The sequence below is a fragment of the Crocodylus siamensis genome, chromosome 13, assembly GCF_052110815.1.
Source record: "Crocodylus siamensis isolate JL-2025a chromosome 13, ASM5211081v1, whole genome shotgun sequence".
Lineage (NCBI taxonomy): Eukaryota > Metazoa > Chordata > Crocodylia > Crocodylidae > Crocodylus > Crocodylus siamensis.
The window spans coordinates 18918451-18944566 of NC_143407.1; the positions used below are offsets into that span (position 1 = coordinate 18918451).

The window sequence follows — 26116 nt, forward strand, 5'->3', positions numbered from 1 at the left end:
ACAGCAGAATGAAGCCCTTCCCTTCTCGCACCCTGCCTGCAAAGTGCAGGGTGTAAGGAACACAACCTCCTGCTGCCTCTTGCCTCCCAGCTTTGCCTCTCACTCCCTCCCTTCAACGGGAACAGATAAGGATCAAAGGCAAGGGCAAAGTGGCTGCCTTTTCATTCTCACTAACAACCTGCTTTATGAAATGTTCCCACTCCCCAGGTGTTAAAAGACCTCCCAAGCATGAAATATATTCAAGGGGTGCTGGGCCTGGCTTCTGCACCTCCCCAGCACTCCATATACCTCTGCTATGAGGAAGGGACCTCAGTCCCTGGGACCAGCTTAGAAGCCTCCTGCACAGGGGGCTTCTCGGATGGTGGCACCCCTCTCCCAAATTCCTGTCAAGGCAGTGAGGGTGAGGAGAGCAGCCTTCATTAGCTTGTCCCTGAGAATCTGCGTGACTTAAAGCACACAGGACTCCCAGGCTTCAGGGAGAGGGCAGGGGTCAGGGTGGAGACAGCAAGGGAGGCTCTTTTGGGCTTAGCAGGAGGAAAATGGATTCTTTGTCTTAGAACAGGGACCCCAAACTTAATATCAGAGAACATAGGTGCTGGGTAACTCAGAGTCCAGGAGCTCTCCTGACACACATGCTTGTTCCTGTAGGCGTATGCACACCCATGCAATGCATGTGACCCACAGCTTGCCCTCTGTGTTGATCTGCAGAGTGCACCAGCTGAGCTGAACTGCTATGGGCACCAGCTGCCCAATTCTGGATCCTTAGCTCAAGCTGCAGTGGCTGCTGCAAGGTCAGTTGCCACCTTGTGCAAGAGGGGACCATCACAAATGCGCATACATGCATGCATACCACACTAATTTATATGCATACCTATATGTGTTAAAACACAGGTACAACTGTGTATACACGTGCCTGTAAAAGGAGAGGTGCAGGCATACCCATGATCACAAATGTTCACTCACATCTGTAAGGCAACACACAAGCACATGCTCACATGCCAGCTCATGCAAATGGATATGTGTGTACACAAAAATACACATAGAGGGCCTGTTCCTTTTGCCTGCAGAACTGAAGTCATTTCAGCACCAGAAACACCAGCTTCACCTCTTCAGTTTTTCTCATTGTCACAGGCTGTCAGTTTCAGCTGAAGGGAACATCAGCATCCCGTTGGCTTTGGAGAGAGACAGAGAGCGGGAACCCTGGGGCAGAAGGGAGGAAGAAGAGGAGGGTGGGGAAATTCTTCACAAGTGGCCCCTTGGGATCTCTCTGAGTTGGGGCAGGTAATGCTTCTGCTAGGATCTAATATGTGCATTGCAGTGGCCCATAAAAGTCCCTGCAGGGACATCCCATTGTGCTGGATGCTGCACAGACACAGAACTGAGAAAGCCCTTGGTCTAAACAACTGAGATCAACTCAGGCTTCATGGAATCAGCTGCATTTCCCAGACTGTCCCCTGTCTTGTGCCCTGGACTCTGGAATTTGATTTCTCTTTTCAAAGCTGCCAGGCTGCTAGGTGCTTGGATAACTGGCTTTCCAAAGAGGATGGAGCCGGATTGTTCTCAGTGGTGGCAGATGACAGAACAAGGAGCAATGGGCTCAAGTTGTAGCAAGGGAAGTTGAACAACTTTCTCACAAGGAGGGTAGTAAAACACTGGAACAGCTTACCCAGAGAGGTGGTAAAATCTCCATCCTTGGAGGTTTTTAAGACCTGGCTAGACATAGTCGTGGCTGGGATGCTCTAGATGGGGCTGGTCCTGCTTTGAGCAGGGGGGTTGGATTAGATGACCTCCTGAAGTTCCTTCCAACCCTGATTTTCTGTGATTCTGAAATTCTAGATATAGACCTGGATACCTCATAGCTGAGGAGGGAGGTAAGGCCCAGGCAGCCTTCTGCCCTACTAAGCTGTCTTGTGCCCCCAGGTCAGTGCGGGAGAGCGAAGATGAGGAAGAAGATGACCGGAAGCAGAACCGGGGCTGCACTCTCCAGTACCAGCACTCCACCCTGCAGGTCTTCACCCAGTTCCACACTACGTCCTCAGAGGGCACTGACCAGGTCATCACTATGCTGGGGCCTGACTGGCTGGTGGAAGTCACTGACCTGGTTAGTGACTTCATGAAGGTAGATGACACCCGGGTGGCGCAGATGGTGGACAGTAGTACGCTGGCCGGGCGGGAGCCAGGTACCACACTCTTCAAGGTACGGCCCCCCCTGGCAATGGTCCCTCTAAGGAGCAGCGGTCCATGAGTGCGCTGCCTCGGTCCAGCGTGGGACATTTACTGAAGGGGGCTGAGGAGTGGGAGCAGGGGCCAGAGGCTGGAGCTGGGGGCTAGGGCCGGATGCTGGGGGCTGGAGGCTGGAGCCGGTGGGTGGAGGCTGGAGCCAGGGGCCTGGGGGCCAGGGGCTGGAGCTGGGGGCTAGGGCCGGATGCTGGGGGCCAGAGGCTGGAGCCGGTGGGTGGAGACTGGAGCCAGGGGCCAGGGGCTGGAGCTGGGGGCTAGGGCTGGATGCTGGGGGCCAGAGGCTGGAGCCGGTGGGTGGAGGCTGGAGCCAGGGGCCGGGGGGCCAGGGGCTGGAGCTGGGGGCCAGGGGCTGGAGCTGGAGGTGGGGGCCAGAGGCTGGAGCCGGGGGTCAGGGGCTGGAGCTGGGGGATGGGCTGGCGCTGGGGACCAGGGGCTGGGGCCAGAGCCTGGCGCGGGCTCCCCGGCTCTGGGGAAGTGCTCCACTCCCCGGCCTTGATGCCACGTGCCTCCTCGCGCCCCAAGGCGATGCAGGGGAGCAGAGCAGTGTCCTGGAGCTGATGGAGCCTCACTTGGGGCAGGCAGCGGCTCCTCCCCAAGGTGAGGCAAGGCAGGGATGGCAGCTAGGGCAGGGGGCTGGCACGGGCAGGGGGCTGGCATGGGCCTTGAGGCAGGGGAGTGGAGTACTTCCTGGAGCTGGTGGAGCCCACGCCAGGCTCCTGCCCCAGCCTCTCCTGGTGCGCAGCCTTGAAAAGGCTGTGCGCGGCCGCACTTTTAGTTGTGCACAGCCGCGCACCTTAGAGGGAACCTTGCCCCCTGGTCTTGCAGAGTCAGGGGAGAACAGGCTAGGGAGCTGGACGGCTGTGTCTGAAAAGTCCCTGCAGCCACAGTGCATAGGGTCAGGAGGACATTCTGGGGGCGCAGACCCAGTATTCATGGGCAGCCCACCTGGCACATGCTGACTAGAGAAAATCTCAGAGGCAATGAGGGAGTGGGTCTAGAGTCTGACATCTGATGAAGCAGGAGAGAAAATGCTTTTCCCAGATGCTGTAAGTGTGGGTGTCAGGAACCCTACAGCTCCTTAAGGGATCTGGATAGCAAATCACTTGTCTGTATGATGGAGTATCTGCTTTTATGGGGAGACATAGGATTTCTGTGGCAGACCCTGGAAAATCCAGCATTGCCCAGCCAATCCCATGGTTTTTCACATCCCCAGCTAGTAATAGGTAGGACTTGAAACTGTCTTCTGACTTGGGCCTCCAGCCCAGCTCTCCCCTTTGGGCCCATTGGAAGGCTCCCTTCCAGGTCCACTCCATTCTACATCACCCTAACGTAAAGGGGCAGTAGCACCTGTCCTGCATTCTCCTTCCGTGGGCCTGCACCAAGCATCCAGCATGCAGAAAGCCCCTCATCAGGCAGGTGCCAGACACTGCCAGAAGGAAAATGCTCCAGACCTCCTTGATAGTGAATACCTTTACCTCTTCCAGCTACCCTACAGTGTGTAGGTGACTGTAAATATTACCTGAGCTGGAACAATCAGTCCAGCCTTGGGCCAGGGCCCTATATACATATAAATAAGGGGAGTGGGAAGACTGTGTGGGCTGGGTTTAGGGTTAGGATGGTTGCTGTGAGGGGAGCCAGGTTCTAGGCTCGTTATAAAGACTGGACTATATGAAAAATCCCCATGCAGATCCTGGCCTGGGTGCAAAACAGCCATTCGTCTCTCAGGGCCCCCCTACACAAGCAGCTAAAGGCGTAATGAAATCTAATGTGTGATTCACACAGTTGTGCCTCCCATAATGCCACATGTGAACAGCAGGAGGCATCGCTCATTAGATTCCATCATGCCATATAGCCAGTGCAGGGGGAGCCCAGTCAAGCTTTTGCTGCTAGGAGCCCCCTCGGCTGACAGGGCTCCTATCCATGTTAGTGTCCCATGCACCCCTGCAACTGGGAAATGGCAGCTACTGCAATCTCCCAGCTGCAAGACACCCCATGCACCCTGCCAGCTGTAAATGGCAGCTGCTGCGATCTCCCAGCGGTGAGGTGCCCCATGCACCTCTGCAGCTATGAAATCGCAGCAGTGCCCCACAACTGCCGTGACTCAGAGTCCCACAGCTGCAGGCCTTCCAGTCCTGCCTGCGCATGGTGCAGTCAGCTGACAGGGCTCCCAGCAACATGGGCATACCCTGCTACACATGCAAATTAAAGCTGGATAACAACCAGATATAAAGTTATTACACACCTTCCAGCAATAACTTTATAGCTGGTTGGACCTTTTTATGGCACAGTAGATCGTTTACATGTGAAGCCAGACTATATTAATTGTGCAATTAACCCCATAATTTCATGATACATGTAATGTGTAGAGAGGCCTCAGGACCATGGGCTGAGGCTGCTCCAAGGAATAGCAGGTCAGCAGAGCACTCATTTGCCAGCCCCACCTCCTGCATTGCCCAGAGCCTGAGCCCTTTTCTCCAGGGCCCTCACAGCAGGGGCAACTGTGGAGGGTCCTCCCAGGGCAGAGCAGTGAGGTACAGAGCCAGAAACCTGCTCCTGAGGAAGCAGAATGTGCCCAGAGGAAACTTGTCTTTGAATCTCACTTGGGCTCTGAATAGCATCCTGGCTTTGAAGCTCAGCAGCTTTGCCTGTCAGCAAAACAGAAGCTTTCCTGCTCCCTCCCTGTGGGGCTGTGGGGAGGGCAGCTGGGCATGGTTTGAAGTTCTCTCTCAAGTACATTTCTACTCTGCAGCCAAGCTAACATCATTAACTGGAGCGCCAGGCAGCTTGGTCTGTAATTAGTTCTAGGCCTCAGCTTGATTTTTGCCTTAATAAGCAAAATTCCCACTTTCTTTGATGCTCCCTTCAGAGGGTTGAGTGTGTCAAGGTTGCTGAGCTGGCTCCCAGCTGGTAAACACATCCAGGCATTCCTGGTCAGTCCACACCAGTACCTCAGGCACAACATGGGCAGAGGTAGTAGACATGGGGTCATCTTGATGCCAGGGGCTGGTGAAACCCTCACAGTTTCCCTTGCCAACACCCTCCACCTCCCTTGATTCCCTCTGGGCTCCCAACAGCTTTGGACTGAGAAGGGGTGCGGGCAGCTGTAGGCTCAACTGTGTGGAAGAGTGTGTGGCAGAACCTGTTTGGCATTACCGTGGCACTGCCGCTCACAGCCCTGAGGCTGGAGCCTTAGCATGGGCAGAGCAGTGCTGTGAGAGAGTGGGGAGGCCTGGGAATGGGCCCTCCCTGCTGTGCCCTGCTGTGAGGGAGCAAGGAGCTGGCTGGGCAATAAGTGGCCACCCCAGTTACTGCTGTCTCTCACAGGTAGTATCTCCCCTCATGGAGGCTGTGCTGGGGGAAGCCCTGGTGACCGTGGCAGATGAGAAGGTCAGCATCACCGACCTGAAGGCCCAGGTGGTGTCCAGTTTGTCCCTCTCCCTCCATCCAAGTCCTGGCAACAGCCACACCATCATCGCGAAGACAACAGCCCAGCAAACCCTGAACTTCCTCAAGCAGGTAAGGCAGGGATGGCCACAGCATGGCCCCTGGGCAGGTTGGCAGACAGAGCAGCAGTGCGGCCTGCAGCGCTTCCTGGCATTCTGGGACTCCAAGTCTCCCCAGGCAGCACCTCTGCCTGGACCACAGCCACAGCCTCTGTCAAGCCATTCAGAGATGCAGCCCTTCAGGGCTAAACAGCTGGTAAAGCCTGGCAGAGGTCTAGCAGCACAACTACATTCCCAGGACAGCACCAGCTCCTGCTATGCTGATTGCAACAGTACAATCAGTTGCTGCTGCAGCAGTAGTTACATTTGTGCACACCACAAAAGCAGCATTTGGGGCTACTGTCTCATTGTCCCCAACAGTTATGCTGCTTGGGCATGAGGATGGGATGCGCTTCAAGGAAGATGATAGGACAGGTGCTCCAAGAAGTTCAGGGTCCTGAGTGCATTGAGTCTGTTGTGGCTCCGCTCATCTCTGTCCAATATGATGCAGTAGAACTGGACATTTCTGCCTAGGAAATGAGGCTTGGTCAGGGGCAGGGACAGAATTTCTGCTCAGGTGGTTTGTGCTCAGGCTGGCTTGCAGGCAGTGGGAAAGGCTTCCTTGCAACTGGCTTCAGAACATCCAAATTGGCATGGCCATAGAATCCCACCGGGTCTCAGGGTCCTAGGCAGTGTCAAGTATAACAGTACCAGCCTTTGGAACTCCTTAGATACTCCCCCAGAGCCATGTCCCATAGCTGCCAAATTTTCTGTCACCAGCCCCAGCTGCTTTTTGGGACAAGTCTGTAAAGTGGAGTTTACAGTGGTAATCAAATGATTTGTAAAAATGCAAATCAGAGTATTAAATAATTTACATGTACCATGATGATCACAACTGCACTAAATGTGACACCTTGGCCTAGAATCTCAAGGAACATTTTCTAGCAGGGGCTATTTACACACCTACCTCTCTCTTCTTCTGGGCTGGCTCTGCTATGTGAGAGATCAATTTCATAGTCTTCCAAATTAATTCAGTGGCAGTGATGGTGGCAGAGGGGTAGCAGGACTGTCATTGAAATCAGAATTTACAGTTGGAGCAGGATATGTCTGAATGTGACTCATTGGCACTGTAGGAAGGGACATTTTTGGTTCCAGTCTTGTACACTGTATGAACAAGAGGAGGGTGGGGAGACAGACAGACAGACAGACAGACAGATAGATAGATAGATGGATAGATAGACAGATACATAGATGTGTATGAATACAGACAGGTAGGAGAATGAATGGATTAATGAAGGCAATAAAGGATGACTAGATGGCTGAAGAGAATAAGAAATGCATGGATGGAAGGGTGGCAGACAAAGGGGTGTGGATGAAGGAACAGATGGAGAAGATGGATAAATGGATGCAGAGAGTTTAGGACAAATGGATAGATCAGTTAAAAGAATGGGTGGCTAACTAAGCAGATGCCCATTCCCTGTGGTTATGGTTACAGGAAGCCTTGCTGAGCCTGTGGATTTCCTACAGCGATGACACCACGGCTCCTCTCTCCCTCTATGACCCCAAGGACTACAACCTGGTGGTGAGCAGCCTGGATGAGAAGGTTGTGTCTGTGACCCAGGACCGGGCCTTCCCACTGGTGGTAGCAGAGGGTGAAGGTGCAGGAGACCTTCTGCGTGCTGAGCTTGTCATCTGCGAGAGCTGCCAGAAGACCAAACGCAAGAGTGTGCTCTTCACGGCCTTGGCTGATGTGCAGGTGCGCTTTGTCTCTGAGGAGGACCCCACCTATGACTATGGGGACGTGGGCCATGTACCCAGCAAACCAGGCCTGTCAGGTAGGGAGGAGAATGCAGCCAGCACCACCTTGCGGGCTGAGGTGGGGAGGAAACCAAAGCCCAGTGAGGACAGTCTGGTCCCCAGTATCCCCCACACCACTGAGGACTTCCCCACTATCCCCACAGGCTTTGTACAGGTGACTCGGGGGCTGACAGACCTGGAGATTGGTATGTACGCCCTGTTAGGTGTTTTCTGCTTGGCCATCTTGGTCTTCCTCATCAACTGCATCGTCTTTGTGCTGAAATACCGGCACAAACGCATCCCCCCAGAGGGCCAGACCAATATGGACCACTCCCACCACTGGGTCTTCCTGGGCAATGGGCAGCCCCTGCGGGCCCAGAATGACCTTTCCCCTCAGCCCGAGAGCCCTGGCAACCCTCTGGAGAATGTCCAGACCTGCTGCCATGCAGACCACCACAGCAGTGGCAGCTCTCAGACCAGTGTGCAGAGCCAGGTGCACGGCCGAGGGGATGGCTCCTCAGGGGGCTCCACCAGGGACCAGAGTGAGGACCCACTCAATTCACCCACCTCCAAGCGGAAGCGGGTGAAGTTCACCACCTTTGCCACGCTGCCCTCTGAGGAACTGGCCTACAATTCCATCCCCATCGCTGATGAGGAGGATATCGAGTGGGTATGCCAGGACATGGGGCTTCAGGACCCCGAGGAGCTGCACAGCTACATTCGCAGAATCAAAGAGATTGCTTAACGGGCTGCCATGCTACACTCTGCCACACCACACCACCCCGGCTGCTTCCTGCAGGACACGGACTGAGCCTGCCACTGGCCTTGGGTTCTGATTCGTAGACTCTCTTGAGCGCTCTCTCACACAGGGCTCCAAGCTGCCCTCCCCAGCATCCTCTCCACCCCCTCCAGAACCTGCCGCCCCCTCTGGCCCCATTCCAAAAAACACTGATCTCTTCTGGAGCATTTTTTATGTTTATTTTTTTAAAGGAAAAGTGTCGACCAAGCTAAATGGAGGGACACTGGGTGTGGGGAAGGGGAGGGGGTGCCCAGAGGTGGTCTCTGATTTCTGCCCAAAGTGCCAAGGTGCCTGCTAGCTGCTTGTGCGCATGCCTTTTGGAAGCAAGGCAACATCATAAAGGAGAGCTGGTGGCAGGCCAGTCAGTGGTGTCGGGGGCAGCTGGAGCTCAGGCGGAAGAAGATGCTGGTGCCACCATCTGTCCGAGCCATGTGGGAAGGCAAAGGAGCTGGAAGCTGACAGGAGAACAGCCACTGGTGGGGGTGGGGGTGGGGGCTCAACCCAGGTGCTATTGCCTGGTATGGAGGTGACCATCCACTCAACTGCTCACTCCAATGTGCCTATGTCCCCAGTGCCCTGCTCCTGCTATTGAACCCTGTATGAGCTGCATGGCTTCCAGCCCTGTGGCTCTCTGAAGAAGTGGTGCGGGCTCCCACTCATGGCTTGCTGAATGGACAGCATGGCCTTGTGCCGATGGCTCTCTGAAGGAACAGCGTGGCTTCCCACTCTGTGGCCTCCTGCACTGCGCCTCTAACCAAGCTCCAAAAGACAAACACAGTTTCTCTGCTTTACTTTGTTGCACAATAATATTGGTTACACATACATTCAGGGATTCTCCTTTGGGTCCAGCGTGCCCTGGTACCACAGGATGCTCTCAGTAATGCTGGCAGGAGGAAAGGGCCAGGAAGGGTGCGTGGACCCAAGCTAAGAACCTGGGACTTTCTGGATGTTGGGAGTCCACTGGAAAGCTTTAGCTATGCAGTGCAGCTTTGGCCAGGAGCGTGGCCTCTCCAGCCTGAGGTACACACTGCTGTCACTACACATAGGATGTGGGGAGGGCCTGCAACTGCCCCCCCCCCCCGTGCTACTCATAACCAGAGGAGAAGAGTATTCATGTCCACGTCACAGCTTCGTCATCCATTTGGGCTCCCCCCTCCCTTTGTTGCATAGGGACATGAAAGCTGTGTGCCCTCTACACACGGCATTGCTTCTGGAAGCTGCAGAGCAGCCTTAGGGGGAGAAGGTGGAGGGGGGAATGCTTTAGGGCTCTAAGACCAACAAGGCTATTGAGATGCTTGGACAGCCAAAGCTGAAGCTCTCCTCTGCAACAGTATCTTGCTGCTTTCCTGAGACCCAGCCTGCTGCTGCCCTGAGGTCTCCATGCACACCCCACACTCCCCAAACCTCTCAGCAATTTCACATAGTCTGTGGGTTCCACACCGGCACCTTACATTAATCAAAGCACATGCAGAAATGACCTGAATTGTCACTGGGACACTCCAGCCAGCAGGTCAGCCTTCCAATTTGGCCTCTCTGGGAGATCATGGCTGCCGTGGATGGGTGTGAAACAAAGGAGAGTGGATCCCTTGGATCTCTCAAGCAGCAGCTCTACCTGGAAGTCACAGGACCAGCATGCTGGTTGGTGCTGTGGGTTTGGCTTTCAGGCCTGCCACTGACTCTCCCTGCCAGCTTGGGCATGTCCTTTACCCTTCAGTGCTTCAGTTCCCACCTCTCTGGCATCTTTGGATCCCGTCCACCCATGCTCATGCACAGGCTGTGGGGGACGGAGCTGCCCATTTCTCTGGCTTCTGCTTGGAGACCCAAAGTGACAGTCTCACATCTGAACCAACAACTTGCTGCTTCTCTCAGTGTCCCTGAAGGTCCCAGTTACATTCAACCCCAGCCCCTTGGCATTTCCTAATCCCAGCAGTTCCCGTGCAGGCACCTTGCATCAATCAAAGCACATGTGGAAATTGCCTCCTGGTAATTGAAGGATCCATCACCCACTTGGCCAAGCATGATTCCCAGTAACAACCCAGTACAGCCTCCCAGAGCCAGGCATGGCCCAGGCACAGCTCCCCCAGTACCAGTCTACTGGGGACCCTCAGAGCCAGACTTGACTAGATATTGCATCTCACAGTGCCGTGGTCTTTGAGTGGGCTTGTCTATGCTTTATTACCATGCTTCCCAACCCCCACACCCTGCCCCTTGTAGGCTCAATCTGATGCCTGACACTCTCTCAGGACCCCTGGCTCGGGGCCAGTAGCACTTTCCAATCTCCAATTCCCAGGACCCTAACATGGGATTGGGAGGAGAAGGTCCAGCTCAAATCACCCTGCAAGCTCCACTACACCCTCACCACTACCTGCCTAGTCCCCCTATCATGCACATTCAAGGGCTGGAGATGATTGTTGCCAGGCCCAACCTACTGCTCATAGCGCACAGTACACACAGACACTGAATAGCAGGAGGGGCAGTGGGAGGGCACAGTGGCTTGTTCCAAGGAGCTGGCATTGTATTATTTCTTGATTGGAATTTACCCACCACTGTGTCTAAGTTTTCTTAAATAAATAAAAGAGAATAGAAAAAGAAGGCACTGCAAAGCTGGGGGCATGCACAGTGATTCTGTTTGTGTTGAAGGGGAAGTGGGGATGGGGGCTAACCACTGGGGCCAGCCCCAGTGATTAGCTGATATTTGGGGCCTTTCTGTGTTGTGGTTCCGGCAGGAGGACACCTCAAGGACACCATTCAGATTTATTCTTGGCAGAAGCTCATTTAATTATGAAGGATGGACACAGAGGCCTAAACCCCTAGACACAAACAGGAGCTGTCAGTTTCCTTTCTCAGAAATTTTCCAGGGCTGCCTCTCCAGTGATCTCTGTGCTGAAGGAGCTCTGCCTCTGCTGCCTCAGAATCATGCTCCTAATGCATCTTTCTACGTCCAGCATACACAAGCTGCCACCAATATCCTAGCCCATATGTCCACAATCAGGGAAGCTCCTCAGTCCATATGGTTTAGCTGATCTGCCGTATGCCTTGGGCAGTCTTTGTTTGTAGCAATTCCTGCAGCAGAAAAGGGACTTATTCATTCAACAGGGAAGACTGATCCAATGGTTTAACAGTACGGATGGAGCTATTCTGGAATACCTGAATAATGTTTCCATGTGTGAGTGCCCTTATTCTGGAATAAGAGAGCATGTTGCTGCTGGAAAATACTGAATGCCCGTGAATTCACATCTGATCTTGATCCAAATAATTACCAGTGCAAGCCAGCCCCAATTGTTCTATGATCATCCTGGACAAAGACACACATCAGTATATTTCGCACAGCACAGTACATATGTTCTTTAAACAAAAAGATATATCCAGTGCTGGCTATAATATCACACATGCTCTTATGTGTCTATGCTGTTGGCCCTATGGGAAATTGTATCCCTGCTATAGCCCTAGTCATCTTTCATGAACAAACACACGGAACTTAGTTTCTTACCATAGCGTGTCACAAGGATGCACCAGGCTGTTGTGATTATATTTTCCTTATACTGTAAGAGATCCAGTGATGGAAAGTGTGAGCACCCCTGTCTGGGGAATGGAGTGCTCGCTGTACCCTTCCAAGACAGCTTCTTTCCAGATGTTGGGAACAGAGGCATGCCAATGCATGGACACCTGGGCGAGGTCAAATTAGTGCTGGAGGAGCAGGGCTGGCATGGGGCTATTCTAGAGGATCACAGACTTTGCCCTAGATACACACTAGCCCTCGTGGTTACTGACCATGAGCCAGTCTAGTGCCAAGCCAACCTGCTTCCTGCCCCCTGCCTATTGTGGGTTCACAGTGATGCATTGTCTTGTTCCTTAACCTCCTGGTGCATCACTAGCAGCGTTCAATGAGACAGTGAAGTTGCTTAATTTGTAGAGTGGGGGCTGGTAGGATGTTCTGCCAAGGTGCAGCACAGAGCAGGAGCTGAGCCTGGCACCGTGCTAGGACTAAGGAATTAATGTGTCACCTGAAGCTCCTGTTTGATTCTCTTCTGTTTCTGGATGAAAACCTTATGCGCATTTCCTTGGACCAACAATTTTGCATATTACAGTTTGCCTGGGTAGCCTGTGCTAACCTGGGGTGTGCCCTCTACTGGTGGATCATATAACAAGTCACAACTCCACGATAACAGAGCTGATGCTTTAGCACAAGAAGTTGCAGGCTGCTCTTTTGAACCCAGAAGCTCTAGGTTTAGTCCATGCAGATTTCATGGCTAGGATGGCTGTAACACCAGGATTATATCATCTAGCTCTTATCCAGCATTTCCATTAGCAGATCTCCATGTGCTTTATAAAGGGGAAGACCATTATCCTCATTTCACAGATGAGGAAACTGCGTCACAAATGGTACGATGCCTTGTCCCAGGCCACCCAGTAGGGCAGTGACAAAGCCAGGTTTCACAAGTCTCAAGCAAGTCCTGGTACATCATTCTCCCCTTGTACTCGGCCTTGGTGAGGCCGCAGCTGGAGTACTGCGTCCAGTTTTGGGCTCCACAATTCAAAAAGGATGTGGAGAAGCTTGAGAAAGTCCAGAGGAGAGCTACAGGCGCATGATCAGAGGTCAGGAAAACAGACCTTACGACGACAGGCTGAGAGCCATGGGGCTCCTTAGCCTGGAAAAGCGCAGGCTCAGGGGTGATCTGATGGCCACCTGTAAGGTTATCAGGGGTGACCACCAGGATCTGGGGAAATGTTTGTTCACTAGAGCGCCCCAAGGGATGACGAGGTTGAACAGTTATAAACTACTGCGAGACCATTTCAGGCTGGACATAAGGAAGAATTTCTTTACTGTCCGAGCCCCCAAGGTCTGGAACAGCCTGCCATTGGAGGTGGTTCAAGCACCTACATTGGACACCTTCAAGAGCAAATTGGATGCTTATCTTGCTGGGATCCTGTGACCCCAGCTGACTTCCTGCCCTTTGGGCAGGGGGCTGGACTCGATCGTCTTCCGAGGTCCCTGCCAGCCCTAATGTCTGTGAAATCTGTGAAGTTGCATCCCAGCCTCTAAAGTCATGAGTGCAAGAACAGTGGGCGTAAGGCAACGGTCATGCCCTTTGAAAGCTTTCATAACACACAGCTGCTGTCCTGAGTTTCTTGGCAGCTCAGCAGCCTTCCCCTGAGGCCTGTGTTCTGTACAAGGTTTAAAACATCTTATTTGCTTGTAGCTTTGCTGGAAGCTGCCTAACGCTCAGAGACAGCAAGATATACCTTGCCCTTCATGGCTTCACTGAAAGCTTCCTCCATATATAGGCCTGCAGTTTTAATTATCTTCCTATTGTTAATGTACCTGGCAACAAGTCTCCAAGAACACTCCTGGTCTAACTCTGAACTGCATGTCCGATGTCCAAAGCGGGGAGGCTCTGAGTTCTCATCAGTGAGTTGCAGTGGTCCTAGAAGCCAACTCTCTGAGAGCCATGTATAATGATGGGAGGTCAGAAAATCCACCCACAGGCTTAGAAAGGAATTGACTCTAATCCTGGCTAGCTACTTCCCATTGAACGGGCGTCAGTGACTAACTCTCCCCAGTGTTCCTTTGTGCCGCTGCCTGTGTCCAAAACTAAAACCATTTGCACCACCTCCTTCTTACCAATTCTTTTATTTTTTCAATGGGAGTTGAGTGCTGAATTAGAATAAATTATATGTATGGTGGTAGAACCTAGGAGCCGCCAGCATGGATCACTGTGCTCACTGTTGTATAAACACTCAACAAAGAGGGGGTTCCTGCCCCAGAATTGTTACAATCTACACTAAATACTGTGATAGAAAGACGTCCCTGAGGGAATAACTTGTACATCTGATACGTGCAGGACATGGCACTGACCAGCAGAAATTGGACCCTAGACTGGAAATGAAATCTCTGAACATAGAACAGAACAATAAGGGCCAAGACGACTCCTAAACATGGTTTCCTATGTGAAAAAAGACATCTTTTCCTCTCATTTTCTTATGAATAAACATGACCGGCAGCTCCCTACTTGTGCATCTTCCTACCTTTTCCAGACTAGGGATCTTCCAAATTATCTAAACTCTCAGCAAAAATTGGTCAGATGACCACAAAATTTGACCTGCCCCTGTCTCCATCCCCTGGTGAGAGCGCATTCATCCACTGGCAAAGACACCAGAGTTGCATGACTTTGATATGGCAAAGGGTCCAACACCCAAGAGCGTTCCACTTGAATCGCCAATTTGCAGAGGACAGTGGCTTGGAGGCATTGTGTGAAATCAGTTGGGTCTACAGTTAGGAACCACCTCCCTTCAGCCCCGATGTTGAAACAGTGCAGGTTTTCATGGAAACACACTAACATGGGTTTGAACCAGGATTGTACCAACCTCTCTTGGACCTGATACTAGAGATGGACAGCTGTGTTAACATAGCTGAAACTTCAGAGCCATACTCTGTGATGAGTCTGATGCTTTATCCTTTCATTGGTCATTGGTGAATTCTTCTTAATGTCGTGCCATCACTGCTGAAGCCAAAGGCAGAGATGCCACAGTTTGCACTGATGCTCCCCTGGGTAGCTGGGGCTGTGACTGCCCACACTTCCCTGTTTCCTTCCTCACTTTGCCACTTCCCCCATGTGATCACTCTGTGCTGGAGAGATCCACAAGGACTGTGTTCACCTTTTGAGGTATCTCTAACAACAATGCTCATCAGGTTAGTGGAGCACAACTAAAGGGTTGAGAAGGTAGCAAAGGGAAGGATCATGTAAGTACAGCAGTGAGGAGTGATGTCCATGGGACCCTACGAGATGCAGTGTATATGCGATATACCGTCTACTCCCGCCCTGATGCTGAATGGTGATGCTGCAGCCATATCAACAGCAACAACCTAGTATGCATGGCAGTGGCACCCCCAAGTCTGCTGCACTGTTCCTCCTAAGCCATAAGCTGTGTAGCTGCATTCACACAATGCGGCAGGTGGAATTCAGAGCACCATGGAGCAGCAATGCTTCAAGCCTAATCACCCCTCCTATGTGCTCTGATTGCCAGCTCGGCCTTTAGGCAGCAAAAGAATACACATAACTGATGATGATAGAACTGCAAATCCATTAGGACAGTTGCATCATATGAAACTTACCCTTGTAGCTTCACTGCACTCAAGCAAGGCCTATGCTATGTTGCCCTTCCCAAGTGATGCTTTAGTTCAGCGGTTTGCAACCTATTTACCGTAGTGGGCCACACTTGCAGCTCTCAGTGTATCATGTGGACCTCACCCCACAGCTGAGGGCCACCAGCTGCCAGGGCTACAAGACCAGGGCCAAGGCCTGTAGCCCCCTGCAAGCCTTGGCAGCACCCCCAGCCCTGCCCTGCCCTACTCTACTCTCTTCCTCCCTCACTGTGAGAGCCTCAATCTGCCTCCCCCCATCCCACTCTCTCCCCACCCCCACACAGACTTACCTGGAGGGAGTTGCAGGAGCTGCCTGGCTACCATGTACAGTGGGATGGTCCATGGCCCCTAAATCATTAACTGAAATAATCCAATTGAGGGGTTGCTGGCTTTCAGTCCCTTGGATGATTTCTCCATGAGAAGCCCTCAGATCTACCACCTGATCCTGCACTGGGATTTTTTTGTCCACAATGGGCAAAGTAAGATTTTTTTTGTCATTTCAGGACCAACTGAAAACACTCCCAAAGCCTACATTTTTACAGTGCCGCATTATAAAGGAGGCTCAGGTGTGACTGAGTGAGCTGATTAATAAGAATTCTGAGCAGTAAAATTAATATAGCCTTATTCCCTGTTTGGAACTTATAAGCCTCATCATTAAATTAACATATATGAATATTTGTTAAAAAAAAAAGGAAAAAGTATATAATAAAATTTTATAATTGCAATAAGAGACTTGAGCACTTTGGTGATGGTGGATGAACTTGCCCCTGGTGTGTTGTTAAGTGCAAGGCTGAATGGGCAGTTAATGCACCCACTGTGAACTGATACAGAGAAATTCACAACCTGCTGTGCCTCCCTAGTTAAGTCCCAAACACTCAGCTGCAGGACACACCCCACTATGGATTGGCTGCAGCACACATTATAGATCACAAGCAACAGTTAATTCAGGACAGCAGACAGGACCCAGAAACAGAATGTATGGCCATGAGGGAATGCTGATAGTGTGACTTTTATTTTCATGTCACTGCTGCACAAAAATTCAAAATAATGAGTTTTTTCACAGGACAGAAAATTCAGAATTCATGGGAAACATTTTGAGTTCCATTGTGTTTTAACAAGGCCATGGCATGGTTCTTGCTAAACTCTGTCTAGACCTATGGTGGGTCTAAACCACAGCTGGAACTCTGGATATGTGGGGTCTCTGTCCCCAGGCAGTCTACCTGGTGGGTCCACCCCGGAGTAAAGACCTGGCATCTGGGGATCACAAGACTTCCATTACTGTTAGACCAGTCTGCCCAGGGAAACGCCTTCATTTCACACAACTCCTCAGCTGCTTCCTTGTCTTTGGTTTCCCAGCCTTGTCCCTCCTGCCTGGTGAGGAAAGGGGTGTCCCCGGTGTGGCTGCTGCTGCCTGGGATAGTGCTGCACCCTCTCTGCACATGCACTACTGAAGCAGCAGGAAGGCCCCAGCTAGACATTCAGTGACACACACGCACAAACTCCCTTTACAGGGCCAGCCTCAAGGCAGCTCCAGAGCATGATCTTCCACAGCAACACTGTTCCCTCCCAGACCTCTCTGTCTCCCTCTAGCCCAGCAGTTCCTAACCTTGGGGTCCCCAACCTGCCAAGCTTTTTCGAGGTCCCTAGCTGGGCTCCACTCCAACTTGTGATCCCTTCTCACCTGCCAGCCAAACTAGCTGCTCCTTGATGCCTCCCAATCCTTCCTTAAAGGAACTGACATCAGGGTCACAGAAGATTGCCAATTGCTCAGCACGTAAAACCAGAATTAGATTCCTAAGAACTCAGCCCTTACAATCCAAGCCGGATTCTCCAGGGCTCAGTGCCCATAATCAGGACTGGATTCCCCACTACTCAGCACCCACAGTCTGGGTCAGATTTTCCAAAAAGCTTGGCTTGCAATCAGGTACCTACGTAAGGCTCATGATTCCACAAATGCTCAGCACCCAATAGGCCCCCTTCTCCCCTCCTGTGATAACCCGGCCAATACCCTTGGTTTTTGATAGCTACTGTGGAAGATGAAGCACTCCATGCAGGTGCTGAGCTGCTTCAGACACAGGATCAGATGATGAGCTGACAGGAGCAGAGAATTCAATACGTGGCAGGCTGGCTTCTCACTACCTGTTAACTTGTGAGATCTTGGGAAGAAGTTTAGCTTCTTTGGGCCCCCCACCAGAAGCAGCTCAGCTTGGCTGATATATCCTTCCCCTACTATCCCCCACACTCCTGTGCAGCATTTCTGATGTGCAGGGTATGAGGGGCAAGGGATCCATAAGCAGTTCAGTCCTGTCTGACAACAGTCTCACTACCAGAACACGGCCATTTAAATCTGGAAGGTGTTAGTCAAGGGATGATATAATCATCCATCCTGTGTGTGTGTCTATGTGTGGACACATCTACACATTGCTGCTTTCTACTGTGTGGACTCAGAGATTCAAGACAGCTCATCTGTGTGCCCTGAACCCTAATCAGCTAGTTTGTATTGGGAATTCACCAATTGTTCAAATGGTACTTGCTTTGAATGAAGGTATGAGTTCTGCTAATGGTGGATGCATATAGGACTTATTCATAAATTCATTGATTGTAAGGCCAGAAGTGACCTTGGAAGATCATTGGGTCTATTCCCCTGGACCAGGCAGGAAGGACAACTGGGGTTGTTTTTATGGGACCAGAAAGGTGACCATTTTGAAGATCTCCAGGGTAGGTGATTGCACAACCTCTGGAGGGAGCTTATTCCACAGTCTGGAAACCCTGACTGTGAAGAAGTTTTTCCTAATGTTAAGCCTAAACAGTCTTCCAGGAGATTGTGGCCATTACTCCTGGTTTTCCCCAAGGTTGCTCTCATGAATAATTGTTCACCAAGCCCTTGATGTACTCCCCTGATGTAGTGGTAAGTTGCTACCAAGTCCCCTCTCAACCTTCTCTTTTTCAGGCTGAAGAGTCCCAGGTCCCTCAGTCTTTCCTTGTATGGCCTTCCTTGCACGTCTCTAATCATACGGGTGGCCCTTCTCTGGATTCTCTCAAGCTTTTCCACATCCTTGTTAAAGTGCAATGCCCAGAACTGGGCGCAGTACTCTAGCTGCAGTCTCACCAATGCTGAGCAGAGCGAAAGAATCACTTCCTTGCTTTTGCTGGAGATGCATCGATTGATGCATGCTAGAGTATTATTTGCCCTACTGGCTACTGAGCATCATATTGCCAGTTTATATTCATGCTGTGGCCTATTATTACCCCCAGGTCCCTTTTGTTCATGGTGCTGGTCATTTTGGCGCCGCCAAGCCTACAGATGTGTGGGAGGTTGTTCATTCCCAGGTGGAGCACTTTACATTTCTCAATGTTGAACTTCATCTGGTTCTGATCCGCCCAACTTACTAGCCTGTCTAGATCTGCCTGTATCTGTAGCCTATCTTCAAGTGTGACCACGCTTCCCCATAATTTGGTTTCATCCGCGAACTTGGCCAGTGAGCTCTTCACCCCCACATCAAAGTCATTGATAAAGATGTTGTCTTGTGTGTGTAACCCAGGTGGTGCCCAGTGATGTACTCCCCTCTCCAAATGACGGGAATGTTAGCAGAGCAGGTGTGCTGAGGGGTGAAACCGCCTATGACACACAGTTTCCCTCCTTCCCCTATAGAGCAAGGCCAGGACACATGTTAAGGCTTAACTATATACAAATTTAATAAGATATAAAAGTTATAGGGTTAACATGTTTACGCATAAGATATAGGAGCTAAAATAGCTTATATACAGGTTAATGCAAACACTACATACAGGTGAGGAATCAAAACAGGGTCATAGCTAGAGTTTCATTAGAAGTCATGCAAATCTTATACTCCAGTGGACTGTCACTTTATGAAGCTGAGGCGCAGTTCACAAAACATAAGGCACAGGGTTCACAAAATATGAGGTGCAGAAACAACGGATACACAAGTTAGGTCTCTAAAAGAACAGAAGAACAGCCCTGAAGCCTTGGAGCCATAGCAGTGCCCACAGATAAAGAGAGGAAAAAGAAAAGAATCCCAGAGCCCCAGTGGGCCTTTGCAACCCAGTCTGAATTGCTTCACTGGGGGAATCTCACAACCCAGGGCCTTCCCCTTCAGGGCTTCCCCTCTGACCGCTAGCCACAACAGAACAGTGTGGGGACCCTCCTCCCCTGTGAGAATCCCCTTCCCAGGTAACTCGCAGCTCTCTGCAGCCCCGCTCCTCCCTTCACTGCTCAGGGCTCTCCCGACCTGGGCCTTCTCTTGGCCCTGTGCACCGTCCTGTGCACCAATGGCCTTTATATGCAGCATGCCTGGCCTTGTGCCAAATCGGAGGCCCAAGCTATCCTTATAGCCTCAGGGCTTTGGTCCACTCCCTGGACCCTCTGTGCACCAACTGTGCATAGCACACCTGGCCTTGCGCCGAGGTTGGAGACCTGAACCACCTCATGCAGCTCCTAGGACTTTGGTCTCCTTCTGAGACCCTCTGTGCACCACCTGTGCACCATGGTCCTGGCCTCATCCTGGGAGTTGGAGACCTGGGCCATCTCATGCAGCTCCCAGGGACTTGGTCCACTCTCAGACCCTCCGTGCAACAGCTGTGCACCGCTCAACCTGCTTTGTGCAGGAGGTTTAGAGACCTGAACAACCCTGTTCAGCTCCCAGAGTCACGGTTCCTCCCAGCCCCTCCGTGCACTGGTTGTGCACCAACACTGCAATCCCTCGAGGTGGGGCTGGGATGCAGCTGCTTGTGGCTCCCTATCTGGTGTACCTCTTTGTTCTCTTCTGGGGCAACACTTCACCATCCCCAGTGAAGGGTGGACCCTAGGCCTGAAGATCACCGGGCCCACAGAGCGGAGATGGGCACCTCCCCAGGTTCTCCAGGGGCATCATAGGTAAAATGGTGGACTGGCCGTTGTTCATGTCTGGGTTGAGGGGTGCTGTCCCCTACAGGGCTCCATGAAGGTCCGGGCAATGCAGCTCCTCTCTCACCCATGGGGTCCTCTCTGCTTACAGGTGAAGGCAATGGAATGGTTTCTTCTCTGGAGCGTGCAGGTGAGTCATTCTGTCCTTCAGCCCTACCAGGCGAGGCCCCACTAGAAGCAGCTCCCAAGTCTCTCTCACCCTCAGGAGCAGCGGGCCCCAAACTCGGGTGAAACCCAGTGGGGTACCACCTGGGGTACAAATTCTATGGTAAGAGGCCTTACTCAGTGCAACAGCTGAGGCCATTCTTGTGGTGGTTCCCTCTCAGGTCAAGGCCCCACCAGTTCTCTCACATGCAACAGGAGATTCCTACGCACGACCCAACTCCAACCTGGCCTGGTCTCCAGCACAATTTCATATCTGGGAAGATTCCCCAATTGCTTTACTACAGTGTAAATATAAGATCACTCTCCAGCGGTTAGTGATCTTATATTTCCCTCTCAATACTAGGTTCCTCAAGAGTGCCTGGTCTCCCTGCTGTATCCCCTGTTTATGGACATGGGCATCATAGTTCCTCTTGTGGCACTGTTGTTTTCTTCTTGCAATGTCATCCGCTAACTGGTATGTGCATCGTAAGGGATCCTTGAACTGCTGTGCATATTGCTCATGGGTCAGTTGTTGTTCATAGGCCCACTCCACCCTGAAACATAAATCAATGGGCAACCAGGGTTCTCTTCTGAACATAAGTAATTGAGGGCTGACTCCCATAGCATCAATTCGTGTGAAATTATAAGCATGCACTAAGTATGCTGTATGTTGGCTCCAAGAGGCTTTCTGTTCCTGCTGAAGCATTCCTAACATGTTTAGGTGAGTGCAGTTAAAGTGCTCAGGCTGGGGATCCCCTTGACAACGGCAGGGCATGGTTCTGGATTTTTGAATCCCAGTGATGGTCAGCATCTCTCACAGCAATTTACTCTCAAAATACAGTCTTTGATCAGAATGGATCTGGGCTGGTAAACCAAACATGGAGAAATACTTCTCCCATAATATTTTTGCCATCTGGTTACTAGTGGTGAAGGCCTGTGCATACAAGGTCAAGTGGTTGGTTACCATTAGTACACTCCCCTTCTGATGTCCATCCCCCTCTACGGACAAAAAGTCCATACATACCAACTCCATGGGTTTGGAAGTTGGAATGTTACGTAAATATGCTGTCTGTGTAGGCAGAGTCTTACATCAGACACACCAATCACAGGTAAGGCATTTAGCCCTCACATCTTCAGCCATCTCTGGCCAAAAAAAATCACTCGTGGGCCATGCGCTCCACCCCCTTGTGACCAAAGTCACGATGCAGGGCTTTAAAGTCAAGTGCCCGGTGCCATTGAGAAAGGATGAGCTGCCAAAACCTCTGTCCCTCAGGATCCTGCACTTTATGATGCAATACCCCATTTAATAATTGGAGTCTCTCCTGTTCTTGCAGTAAAAAACATGCCATAGGGGTAACGTTGCTAGTGTCAGGAGTTTGATCTGGTCCCAAACACCTGGCAGGCAGCACATCTCACACATCCAGGTCCTGTTCTTGTGCCACCCACCACTTGGCAGCAGTCATCTGGGGCAGAACTGAGTGTGTCAGGGTGGTATACTGAGCCCAAGCCTGTAAGATCACTTTGGGAGCACCCTCAATGTCTCAGCCACACAGACAGCATTGTTTCCCTCCCTGACAGAGTCCTTAATCTGTAGGTCGCAGATGGTTCATACCATCTCAGGATTCCATGCACCCCTGAAGGCATGGGACGACTGGAGAGGGCATCGGCATCCAGGTTTTTCCGTCTGGCACAATAATGCAAACTGAAAGAATAATTAGCCAAAGCAGTAATCCATCGATGGCTGGTGGCATCCAGCTTTGCACCAGTGAGCACGTAGGTGAGTGGGTTAGTGTCTGTCCTCACCTGGAAAGTGGTGCCATATAAGTTATCTTTGAACTTCTTTGTAACTGCCCACTTGAGGGCTAAAAACTCCAACTTTTGGGCAGGTACTGGTTCTCACTAGGTGCTAAACCCCAGCTAGCGAAAGCCACTGGGCATCGGCGTCCATCATAAAGTTGATATAATACAGCCCCAAGTCCTGACAGACTGGCATTTGTATGTAGGATGAAAGAAAGGTGTGTTTGGGTTGGTGTAGGCCAACACTGGCTCACTGGTAAGCTGCTTCATGATCTCACGGAAGGCACCCTCCTGCATGATCTCACTGGGTACCCCACAGAGGACTGAAGGGTTCGGTGAGTCTTTGTATCCCCCAAGGCCCTTAGAGTTGCTTTCGGCCTCCTGCTTCCTGGTTGGCTTCCCCACTTGGTAGCCGCTAGTGAGATGGTTCAAAGGTCGGGTGATGGTCGCATAATCCTTCACAAACTGCTGATAAAACCAAGCGAACCCCCAAGAATTGCTTAAGCTCTCTAAAATTATTTGGCCACAGCCATGCAGTCACAAGCACTGACTTTCTCAGGATCCATACTAATTCTGTCTTGTGACACTATGTGTCCCATGCACTTCACAGAAGCCTGGCCATATTTACACTTACCAATTGCCAACTTAAGCCTGGCTGCTTCTAGTTGATCCAACACATGCAGGAGCCAGTCTACATGTTTCTCTAGGGGCATACCAAACATGATAATGTCATCCAGGTAAAGCAACACCTCAGTCAGATGCAAATCCCCAACCACCTTTTCCGTCAGCCTTTGGAAAGTAGCTGGGGCACCGGAGATGCCTTGGGGCATGCACTCAAACTGGTAGAAGCTGAGGGGATAAATGAAAGTAGTATTTTCTTTATTGGCTTCTTGCACAGGAATCTGATAATAGCCGCTGCAAAGGTCCAGTACAGAGAACCACTCGCTGTCCACCAGGCAGCCCAGAGCTTCCTGTACTCATGGGACCACATATTGATCGACCACAGTGTGGGCATTCAATGTGCAGTAATCAATGCACATTTGCTGACGTCCATTCTTTTTCTGCACAATGACTATGGGGGAGGCGTAGAGGCTCCTTGACTCAGTAATGATCTTGTGGTCTAGAAGCTCTTACAAGTGGTGCCTGACCTCCCCCATCTCAGCTAATGATATGTGTGAGATCTTTCATGGAAAAGCCATAAGCCATTCAGGCATATCTGATGCCCAACACCCTTGGCCTCTCCAAAGTCCCAGTCATGCAAGGAGAATACACAGGATTGTCCCTGAAGCTCTTCCTGGAGCCTGGCCTTCTAAGCCTCAGGCACAAGGGGGTCCCCAAAGTAAAACCGTTGAGGATCGGTAGGTGGGGGCGTTGGCACCTCTCAATGCAGGGTTCACTACTTCAGCCTCCCTCACCACAGCCACCTTCTGTCCTGTGTACACCACCATATGGGGGTTGACCACAACAATAGTAACTGGCTCACTGTTCATACTTTGGGTTTCAAATAGCCTATCAAGGACCCTCAAAACTCCAGGTCCCTCTTTCCCAGGGAAGGTCTCCACCATGACAACCCCGCTTGCTGAGGGCCCTTCTCCCATTAACAAACTGTGTGTAATGCCCACTGACCCTTGGCTGGGATCCTTTGGGGCACAGCCCTAGAAAACTGAAATGTTCACAGGGCCTGGGAGCTCATTCCTGTACTTTTCTGCTCCCACGTTGTGTCAGCTTTGGAGCACAGAGTATGCATTTTTAATTGTTGTTGGTAAACTGAACCGACCTGCCATCTACAATACCGGGCCAGAACTTGAAATATACTAGAGTTTGTCCCTATAATGAGGGAAGCTCCCTTCATCCACCCTGGGGTGGGGCACACCAAAGTGATGGTGGACACCTCTTTCTCTATCCCAGGTATTGATGAGGGAAACTTGATTCGTTTAGCAATATAGCTGCTATAGGGGTATTGGCCTTGACTCAATCTACAAAGCCCTAAGCCCATGACAGGGTGCCAGAGCAAGTGTTTAAAATGCTCTTTATAAAAATATTCAAACAGGAAGGTGACTTATGACCCACTATCCAGAATGGATGACGCCCATGGCTATTCACAGTCACTGGGACCTCAGGTCTAGGCCCTACTAGTCCCTCTGGCAGGGAGTTCAGGGTTGAGATTTAGGAGTCTGACAGGGCTCAGAACACAGCCAACTCCCTTGCTCGACCCCTTCCTCATTTCCCACCTCCCATTGGGTCTTCAGTCTTTGGAAAACCAGGTCTGGATTATCTGGCTATGTACACCCTTGAGCCTAGATATAATGGTTTGGGCTAACTAAAATTGTACTGATGATACAGAGAAATGCCTCTGGTTTCACACACACACAGATACACAAACACACACCCTCTCCACAGTCAGAGAAAAGTAATTTTGTCTTGCTCAACTGTGCCTCACCAACAAGATCTTCCCTTTTTCACACTAGAGTTAGGATTTTCATAGGAGGCCAAGGGTATTAAGCACTCACCCAGAGAAGCAATAAAGCACTTGGGCTTCCTCTGAAAGCACCATCATAGAGTCATCCCCCTCTATGGAAAATTGGCTAATCATTAGGGGTGTGCAAAGCAGGGGTCCTATTCAATTCAGATTTGGATTCAGCCTGAATCAGGGACAGTGATTTGATTCGTTGATTTGGATCACTGGCCCTGATTCAATTTGGCCGAATCTGAAGATTCAATGCTGATTTGGAGAATCAGTGATTCAGGAATAGACACAGCTTTAAATGTTTTTTCTACATACCTTGAGGTAACAGGCACAGCTCATGAATGCTGCAATGCTGGGGCAGTTGGATCATCCCACAGGACTGCGGGAGGGCCCCCCCGCATACTCAGCGACAAACCTGGAAGTGGACAAGAAGTACTTCCTCCACTGGGGAGCATGCTGAGCCCCCTTGCACACCCCTGGCTTAGCGATCAGCCGGGGGGACCCTGGTTGCCCCCCCCAAACTCAGGAGGCACCAGTCGCTGAGCTGGTGGTCAAGGGAGCCCCCCTGCACCCTCTCTGGTGGACCCAGAAGTGGACCAGAAGTACTTCTGGTCCACTTCTGGGTTTGCTGCCGAGCGCGCTGGGGAGGCCTCCATGCTTCTGTGGGACACACCATGCATCACAGCATTCACAAGCCACACCTGGTACCTAAAGGTATGTAGAAAAAACATTTAAAGCTTTCTCTATGTCCAAACCTCTGAATCTTTCCGAAACTCTTGTAACAGGCCAGCTGGGCACTGTGAGTATATCAATTTAGTTGCAGACTGACTGAGCACTGCAACTTTAGTAGCCACTGGGCTATTTTGGTTCAAGATCAAGGAGATGGTGTTGGGAGGGAAAGCAATGACAAGTTTTACTTATAAAAAAGAATAAATTTTACTTATGACAGCAAAAGATATAGTTTACATATAAGACAGTTAGCAAAAAGGTTAAGCTAATAAACAGACAACATAACAATACAGATTAAAATTGACAGTGATAATAAAACAGAGAAATTAACCAAGAGTTCCCACTTGGTTAGTAACTTATCGGTAATCCTTCAGTTAAAAGATGCACGTCGAGCTGATTCAGCAAAGTCAGACATCTCTGAACTAGGCAGTCAGAAGGAAAATCGAGGGAAGCACCTCAGTCAGGATCCGGTCGTCGCTCTCACAGGGAGTAAGAGAGATCCATGAGGGTATGAGACAGCAATGACCCTTCTGTTCCATCCTTCGCGGGGGTTACTTTGACATGTGTGGTTTGTTATATCCTATTTATGCTA

The 26116-nt window shown here is 51.0% G+C and overlaps 1 protein-coding gene across 1 annotated transcript in view; it reads left to right on the forward strand.

Annotated features, from left to right (window-relative positions):
- TMEM132E (transmembrane protein 132E) overlaps nt 1-10938 on the forward strand; it is a 235166-nt gene extending 224228 nt beyond the window's left edge. Inside the window, exons 7-9 of the mRNA XM_090025698.1 lie at nt 1921-2197; nt 5566-5757; nt 7219-10938. Of these exons, the coding sequence (XP_089881824.1) occupies nt 1921-2197; nt 5566-5757; nt 7219-8265 (1516 nt within the window). The 3' untranslated portion in view covers nt 8266-10938. The remainder of the gene's footprint in view (nt 1-1920; nt 2198-5565; nt 5758-7218) is intronic.
- Nucleotides 10939-26116: the final 15178 nt, after the last annotated feature.